The following is a 9759-nucleotide window of genomic DNA, read 5'->3' on the forward strand; positions in this document are numbered from 1 at the left end:
CTTCCCTGTAGAATGCCTGTGGTTTATAGTTGTTTGTTGATGTTCTTTTTTACTTTACTACAATTTGTGTGTGTGTGTGTGTGTGTATATATATATATATATTTTTTTTTTTTTTCCTCCCCCTGACCTCTTACACTTCTGTTGAGTGAAGCTATCTGGTATTTTTCTTTTTCTTTCAGGCTTATTTCACTAAGCATGATCTTTTCCAGTTCCAACCGTGTTGCCACAAATGGCATTTGTTTGTATTTTTTGATTGCTGAGTAACATTTCATTGTATATATATATACCACATCTTCTTGATCCAGTCATCTATCTTTTAGCATTTGGGTTAATTCCACATCTTCCCTATTGTAAATAAGGCAGCAATAAACCATTGGGTTTCAGGTGTCCTTTTGAGTTATTGTTTAGTTCTTTGGGTAGATACCTAGGAATGGAATTTCTGGACATCATGGAAGCTCCTTTTTAGCAGTTTGAGAAACCTCCAAACAGCATTCCATAATGATTATACCAGTTTGCATTTCCACCAGCAGTGTAGGAAAGTTCCTTTTTCTCTACACCCTATCAACATTTACTGTTGGTAGTTTTTTTAAGATGTGCCATTCTCACTGGTGTGAGGGTTTCTCATTGTGGTTTTGATTTGCATTTCCCTTATTACAAGTGATGCTGAACATTTTTTCATATGCCTGTTAGCTGTCTATATTTCCTTTTTGGAGATATCTTTGTAGCTCTTCCACCCATTTTTTTTTTAAGATTTATTTATTCATATAGACCAGAGATGCGGAGGGTGAAAGGATCCACCAGAGACAGAGAGGGGGGCAGAACAGGCAGATCACAAAGTAAACTGCTGAGGGGAGCAGCGGGCAGGCCAGGAGAGGCCTGCCACGCCATGTGGATCTCCTCCGGGTCAGGCGGGAATCGAACTCATGCAGAAGTGGCTTAAGCTTCTTAGTGCAGTGCTTTAACCCGCTGTGCCACCAGGGAGGGCCGTCTCCACCCATTTTTTAATGGGGTTTTTTCACAAAGAGCCTATAAAACCCAACAAATATAAAAGAATAATATAGAATAATATTTAAGATTAGTAATGAGATAATAGTATGACAGTTATGTTGAAGAGTTCCAAATTCAGACTTTTTTCTTTTGCTTCTTTTCATCTTTTAAATATCTCTTCTCTTTGCAATCCCTCTCTTAATTTTGTCTTCCTATTCAGCTGGACTTTGCTATAGCATTCCTGCTTCTCTATATTAGGAAACATAAAGGTTTTAAAGTTTACTGCTTTGTGGTTAGTGCCCTATTTTAAATCTGAGTGAACTTTTACCATTCATAAAAACCATAGTTTTTATAAAATATGTAATTGGTATATGGCTCCTCTTCAGCTTTTTTTTTTCTAGTCTGTTGCCTCGGTGTTTCTTGTATATAGGGTGCCATTATTGCCTCTGCTTGGATGTCCTTTGTTCTTACCTGCTAAATGCACTTATTTTTTCAGGATTTAACTCAAAGCATTACCTTCTCTATGACTTTCCCAGATTTCTCTAGTCTACCTTTTATGTTGGCATATATATTGAATATTCCTATGTCTTACTGGTTCAGAATTATTTATGTCTGCTTTTTCTCTTAGCTTGCAGAATTGAGAGTAGGATCCTTGCCTTTTAAAATTTTATTTCCCTAACATTTAATATAAAACTTGTTCATTCCTCTCTTAATCTTAAGTACCTATTATATACCACTGACAGATTTTCTTAATAATTTTATTCTTGAGCAAATTATGTCAAGCCACTTATCTATCTAGGTAGATAAGTAAATTTTGCATTGTTAATATTTTACTTAAGGCTAAAATATTTAATAATTACTTAGAATATGGTAATGATGAAAAATACCAATATATATAAGTTTTGATTCTTATTTCCCAGTTTATTTTCCAGTACAAAAAAAAATTTAAAAAAATAATTATAGTTTAATGTAAAAAAAAGTAGTTATTGAAAAAAGAATTTGAAGGCATTTTTTTTCTTTTTCTTTTTTTATATATTCATTATGTCATCCTTCATTTTTGTGCATGTATGATTTCCCATGAAATTCCCACCACCAATTCACCCATGCACAATCACCGTAGTCCCTTGTGCTCGTCCCACTCCTGTCCTGGTCCTTTTCCCTCCTCCTCCCCTACAAAATGTCTGATCTATAGTTTCCTGACGATTTTGATTTTAACTTGACCATTGGGCAGGATCTCTAAGCTATCTCATGGACTCCTAATGGCAAAATTAATTATAATAATAATTTGAACAGTTGATCTGCTGAGAGGTTACACTTGGGGAAAAATATTTCACTGTGTCAACCTAAAAATATTGACATGATGCTTTTTTCACATATTCACTCTATTTAAATAAATAAGTATAAAACATTTGGAAAAGGCAGCTTCTCTTTCAAATAAGGTTCATAATATATATTAGTTTTTTAACACTATAGCTTACAAAACAATTTTAATGAATTAGTATGTTTAATTCTAACGCAAATCCTTAGGTGGATATTATTAACTCTTTACAGATGAGAAATGAGTCAATGCAATGTGTTGTTAGATGCATGAATCTGAGGTTTCTTTTTAATTCTGTATGTATTTTGAGGACCTCTTATGTACCAAGAATCATGTTAAATATTTAGATATTTTATTTTAGTTTATCATCACAATAACTTTTTAAAGAGATCACAATTAGATCACAATTAGGCCTATTATAGAGAAGAGGAAACCAAGGTGTGGATCAACTATTGGGAAGTTCTGGAGCTACAATTTCAACTGTAAGCATTCTGGCATCAAAGTCTAAGTTTTTACTATGTAGTCTCCAAACACAGTGTTTTCTTTCTTTGTTTCCTTTTCTTGCTCTCTGTTCATGGTAATAATGATAAGACTAGCTGGCATTATCGATGATTTGTTTTTTTGTTCAAGGCATTACAGAGAATTTTAAAATGGGTTATCTCACTAAATATTTTCAACATGAGATAGTTTTTGTAATAAAAGCTGCTATGATCACTTGGATATTAAACAGGGCTCTTTACTGTAGTCTGAGTTTTTACTATCATCCTTTACTTCCTTTATTCCATAAATAATTATTGAATAAAATGAACGGATATGCTTTATATCATTCATTGCTCCCTTCCATTACTTCCGATCAGAATAATACATGTATTTTCTCATGTAATAAGATATTTTCTACTGTAAAAATACTATACTGAACAAACTTAGCAAATAACTGCCTTGTGACATAATCAGTGTTCACTACAGCTGTAGCATGCACCCAGAGTACTTCCAAGTCGTACAGTAGAGGCTGCCGCAGACTGCTAGCCACATGCATGCTGACGTATGATGAGTGGCACCCACAAGTGAGGAACAGTGAGCCCCTTATATGCTGCTTGCAACTAAAGTGAGCAGACTACTACCAAGTGTTGCCCTAACAGACTTAATTTGTTAAAATCCTTAGCTTGAAATGTACAAAGATAATCTTCTGCCATTTGATTTTAGCTAATACATATGAAATTTGTACAATATAAGGAAATATTTAGAAATGAATATATGGTTAAAACATCCTTAAGAACTTGATTTGTTTATAATACATGAAATCCTAATACTGATGATGGAGATCTCCCAAATTCATCATTTTCAACAAAAATTCTCCATCTGCACGGATTTGCATTTGTGACATTATAGCCAATGTTCAAAAAAGTTTGGAACAGAGAAATATTCTTTGAGTTAGAAGGAATGACTGTCTAGGAAAGCCTCTGTGAGATAACATTTAGGTGAATATGAATGCTGAGTAGAAATTTATGAGGAATCTTGAGGAAAAAAATGGGACATGCAGAAATAAAGAAACATATGCATTAATTGAGGCTTAAATTAATGGTTTTAGGAAAACATACTTGTTATGGAATTGCTATTAATAGGAAAATAAGCATAATTTTACAGTTTAATATGGACCTCAACTGTGGGACTACTAAAAAATTTGTACTTGGTTTTAAGGAAAGCATTCTGTCCACAAGAGGGCGGTAGATAAGTACAAATTTTTATGTTGAGAAAAGATTTGTTAACTTACAAGTACTGTTCTACTGCTACTTTGGAAATATTTTCTATCATTTAATTCTGAATTGAATGAATCTACCATACTGTTTCTATAAATGATTCAGCAAACAAAGTAGAAAATAAATTGTAAACATCTATAAATGACTCCCATTTACTTTTTAGTGTATATTAAATATAAACATGTTTTTATTTGCTTGTAGCTCAGTTTTTGTTTTTGTTTTTCAGATTGCTCTCCCCGGTCTTTATCAGACCCTCTGCTTTGAAGATGTGGCTCTGTGGCGTACTTATTATCATAATTCAATTTGTGAGCAAGAGTTTCCATCTATTCTTTCAAAGAAAGTTTCTTTATTTCAGCAGGTAAATTTTTAAATGCGTAAAAATATTCAACATTTCTTTTGTCATTCAGAAGCCATTTATATTATAGTTTGCTTTGAAGTGTCATATAAGATGAATGGGGTCTATGTGGGAAAGGGCTTTCTGCTTTTCCATCTTAATCAGACAGTGAAACCTCTGGCAAAGTTTCTGAGCAGAATGTTCTAACTTTTCTTAATCCCTCTGGGTCTGAAGTGAGGGAGGTTGATTTTGCCATAGATAGTGTCTTATAGAAGGAAATTAATGTATAGATTATATAGATTCTTTACTTATTTCCTAAGAAAGAAAAACTTATTTCTAAGAAGAAAAACCTTATGATCAGAAAGGGAATCCCCCCACCACCACCACTCTATTGCTTACCTTACCTGTGGGTTCCACTGAATTTTTCCCTGTGTATCTTCTTACACAGTGAATTTTATTTCACTAAGTGTGTTTTTATTAAATGAGAAAAAACAGAAATCATGGAAAAATTAATTTGAAAATTTTAAATGTGTGGGAATATGTATACATGATTCTTAGGCCAGATTTTTGGGTCTTTGTTCTGAAATGTCTACCTACATACCTTTTTTTCCCCACCATACATTTGGCCTTTTATTTGATCTTGAAGTCAGCTAACCAACTGACCATTACATGTAGTTTGTTTATTTTTGATGGTAATTTGTAGGAACAAGTGGATTTTAGTAATATTTTGGCTAGCAAAGATGTATCTTAGTATATACCTATAGTGATGCTTTGAAGTATAGTAAATATGGAACAGCGATCAGTATTCATATATTAGAGTAAAAGTTTATTAATTAATTAACATTAATTACTACTTTGTTAGTGCTTTCATGGGAACCTGGTGATTTAAATATACCCTGCACTTTCTTTCAAGGTTCTTGTGGTACAGGCTCTCAGACCAGACAGATTGCAAAGTGCCATGGCTCTATTTGCATGTAAAACTCTGGGTAAGTACAATGCTTTTCTAGAAGGAGACCATTGACCTTAATTGTTTTAATTTACATATTCTTTTGTTCTGACCTTAGGTTAGAAAAATTATGAGGACTTTGACCCTTCTATTTCTATTATACTCTACCTAGTTTAAAACATAATTATATTGAATGTGGCCATATTTAATGTTGTCTTAAATGTCTCATAATTGACATCATATATTAGTGAAAGTCTTTAGAGATTTAAAAATATTATTTTCTTAAGAAAGCCTTTTAGACATTTAGACATTTGTTCATGACTATGATTTCAAAGCAGAGAATCAAAGTTTAATTAATTAAGATAAAGTATAATGCACTCACAGAGACCATAATCATAGAGAAAAAAGCCCTCAAATTTGAATTATTTTTGTTTTATCTAAGTCAAAAAAGAATTTGTCTATCTTTTAGGTTATAAGCAGATTCTGCAATAATTTTTATGTATTTCAGATAATCTTATCTGAAGTATTAAAAGCTATCATTGAAGTAATAAATTATACTGAATTATTTTCAATTGCAGAAGCAAACTTGGAAAACTATGTTCAGGCTTTGAAGAGGATTTAGATGAAACACAGTGTCTCCCCCCAAAGTGGATCTTTGTTAGGTTTTAGTGTAATGCAGCAAGTATACACAGCTGGCAATATTTTCTAGAAACCCTCTATTCCTGTTTAATTTTTCCATTTATGTCTGTGAACTTTCATATGAAAACTTAGTTGTAACTTACACATAATCTAACCAAGTGAACCTAATGTGTTAGGTTTTCCCTAAATTTGAATTTCTCTTATAATTAAGCCACAGTTTTATGAAATTGAACAAATTCATAGGGCATCCCATGCTTATCACTGAGAAACTTTACAATGGTAATAATCATTCTATTGTTGGTATATAAGTCGTATGTTGGCTATGTCAGAGGATAATTTTGAGATGCTGTCTCTTAGTTCAGGTGATCAGTTATCCTGATGAATACACTCTTTCATTTAAACTTGAATGTTCACAATGGTATAACAATAGACAACATTTAGTAGCTGTTACTACTAAATTCCATACATGTATCAACTCAATACTCAGAAATCCTTTAAGGAGCTAGTTTTCTCTCTAGTTCAAGATGATGAAACAAGTTCACACAGCTATCCTGAAGGAGTCAAATTTACTCTCTGTTTAGAGGACTCTGGTAGCAAGTGCTAACATAAAATACTATCCTTCAGCCTTATATAAATGTATCCCATGGCACACCCATGCTCACTCTAACCTACTGCCTAAGGTTCCTAGGGCTTCCATAAGTACCACAAATGGGTGGCTTAAAGTTACGGGATTCACTGTATCACATTCCTAGAGACTAGAAATTCGACATCAAGGTGATGGCAAGACCATGCTTACTCTGAAACTTGGAGGGGGAATCTCCCTCACTTCCTCCTAGATCCTGGTGGTTTACTGGAAATCTTTGGTCTCCCTTGACACGTAGCTATATGTCTGGATTCTCTGCCTTTATGGTCATGTGACATTTCCCCCTGTGTCTCCATTTTCACCCAGTTTTCTTCTGATAGAGACAATAACATAAGTCACTTATTTATTCTTTTAAAAAATTAATATATATTATATCATCCTTTGTTTTTGTAAAATATATGATTTCCCTGTGAAATTCCCATAACCAATTCACCCATACACCATCACCATGGTTCCTTGTGCTCTCTCCCACTCCTGCCCTGATCCTTTTCCCTCCACTTCTCCTACAGAATGTCTCCGACCTATATTTAAAAAAAAATTTTAAAGTAAATAAATAAGTGAAAAAAAAATACTAAATAAAGGCAGTTCTTTCTCAAGCATTGTAAAAATAAATTAATACATAAATGAAATATGCCATTGCATTTGTTTCCCATTATTCTTGAATTTATTATTGATGTGAATGTTCATTTCTACTAAAATATCATTCTCAAAATACATTGACCACCTGTTCAATTAATGTTGCCCTTACTATTTTACTCATTAAATAATTTTAAAAAGACAATGACATAAGTCATATGGGATTTAGGGTCTAATCTACTAAATTTAACTAATCACATTTTCAGCATCCCTATTTCCAAATCAAACTGAGATATTGGAGTTAGAACTTCAACATACCCTTTTGGGGAATACAGTTCAACCTATAATACCCATCAACCAAAGTTTTCACGGAATGAAAACTTTTCATTAAGTTTTCATTAATCACCAACACTCTGTGGATGTCCATGTGTGAACTCAAATGTTTTGAGGATTTCTGTAAATCAGTCACTTGTTTGCTTGGTGATGGGTACGCTGAAATGGATCTCAATGTGCTCTGTGCTTTCATTTCCTTAGCCTGCAAAGGAGTAATCTCTCTTATTCCTTTCTGATAGATTTTTTTTACTCAGGTCTGGCAGAATGTTAATCTAACTAACTCTTAGTTGCTAGTGCCAGATACCTTCCTCCATATCACTTAAATGAAAAGGGGGAAACATTTAACCAGTACTTAGAATGATAAAGCTGTAAGGGTGGCCTCAGGGCCTGCTGTTTCACAAATTCAAATAACATCTGGGATTTTCTTTATATCTTTGTCTCAGCTTTGCAGAGTTTCTCTTTCTTTCCCTACTTATCTCTTACTCTCCCTCTTTGCTTCTTCATTTTCCTTAGTGTCTTTGTGTGTCATGTTACTTTTTAGACTCTTTGAATGCTTCTTGTGTGTTAGACTTAAGTCTCAGGGTCCATGCATATTCTGGGGAGTAAAGGCTGCTGGTCTCTTGGGATATAGTTTAAAGCTGGTGATGAAAGAGAACTTTCCCTCCCAGTTTAACCATCAAAAATTCCAGGGCAGTACTGTTTTGTTGTTCTTGGACAATATGTTCCTCTGTGCAGCTAATCCCATAAGAAATAAATGAAATAACAATTTCCCCAAAAGAAGTCTCCTTTGGAAGCAAATGAATGATATTCATTACTATTAGCTTATATATACTACAACCTGCTTTCCAGAATTTTCATACTTAACTAGTTTGATAGTAGACCAATTAGTTTATAAAATGCATTTTAAAGTCTGACTTTTTAAAAATTTCCAAATATGTTACTTGATTAAGAATGAAATAGTTGAACAGAGATCTTGTGTCAATTTTTTAAAAAACCTGTGAGCATTCTTTATCTTGTAATTGAAACAGTTGACATTTTCCCAAATTGAAACATATATGGTAAATAATAATAATAAACATATATGAGTATTTGCCATTTAAGTTAGCTGATCAAAGTAGCTTTTTACTAACATTTTTGAGAAAATAGAAGCAGTAAGACAAAACTTTATTTCCCACCAACAATTCCATTAACTATCTTCCTTGACACTCATGTCTATTCTCCTTTCTCTTCTGTTTCCAGGAATGAATTACTTTGTCTTAAATACCAACTCATTTGCTGTGTATTTTTTTTTTCATTCTCTCTGTTTCTCTTTTCTCTGGAATCATCAGTTTTACCTCCTTTCTGGATTCTGTCAGTATACAAACATATTGTAATACAACATACCTTAAAAATGTCTCCAGTATCCTGCTCCCCTCTCTAGTTATCTCATTTCTTTACTTCATTCTGCTGCAAACATCTTGATGTCTACAGTTAGATTATCAAGACTCTTTTTGTCTTGAACTCTTTCTACTTAACTTCTATCTCTAAATTTCCATAACATTGTTTTTGTATCCTTAATGATATTTTCTTACTTACCATTATATCCAATAGCTACTTCTGTGCTGTTTGTCTTACTTGATCTCTCAACAAAGCGGTTCATTTCTGCCTTCTTTAAACACTTTCTGATCTTGATTATTCTGTTTCTCCTTTCATCTTCCACCTTTGTTGGTTGTTCTTGCCATTTCTGCTTACTGGCTTTTGTTGAGCATGTTTTCTAGGTACTGGAATATTCTTCCTTCTGTTCTAGTTCCCTTCTTTCATTATCATATTTTCTTTCTGGGTAGCTTCACCTATCCCTGCCTTTAAGTATCATCTGTAAATTACTCTTTTATTCTAACCATGACCTCTTCCTGCGATTTTAGCATTTATAGCCAAATGCTTATTTGATGTTTTCATATGACTGTCATAGCATCACACATTTAACTTGACAGATATTAAACTTTTGATTTGTTTATACTAGCATCAACTCAACTGCTCAAACCCAAACCCAAAGATAAATCAGTTCTATTTTTTTTTTTTTAAGATTTATTTATTTGTGCATACAGAACTGGGGTACAGGCCAGAGGCTCAGGGGCTGCGAGAGGCTTCACCAGAGACAGTAGGGAACAGAACAGGCAGATCAAGGAAGTACACTGCTAAGGGGAGCAGCGGGCGGGTCAGGAGAGGTCTGCCACACCATGTGGTCAC

At 33.5% G+C, this 9759-nt stretch overlaps 1 protein-coding gene across 3 annotated transcripts in view; it reads left to right on the forward strand.

Annotated features, from left to right (window-relative positions):
• Positions 1 to 9759, forward strand: part of DYNC2H1 (dynein, cytoplasmic 2, heavy chain 1) — a 250498-nt gene that overhangs the window by 147651 nt on the left and 93088 nt on the right. For all 3 annotated transcript variants that reach the window (XM_004689056.2, XM_004689057.2, XM_012729844.1), the window contains 2 exons: positions 4289 to 4420; positions 5310 to 5382. In XM_004689056.2, the coding sequence (XP_004689113.1) occupies positions 4289 to 4420; positions 5310 to 5382 (205 nt within the window). The remainder of the gene's footprint in view (positions 1 to 4288; positions 4421 to 5309; positions 5383 to 9759) is intronic.

This window comes from Condylura cristata, unplaced genomic scaffold (genome assembly GCF_000260355.1).
Source record: "Condylura cristata isolate star-nosed mole 26May11 unplaced genomic scaffold, ConCri1.0 scaffold00025, whole genome shotgun sequence".
NCBI classification, from domain to species: Eukaryota; Metazoa; Chordata; class Mammalia; order Eulipotyphla; family Talpidae; genus Condylura; species Condylura cristata.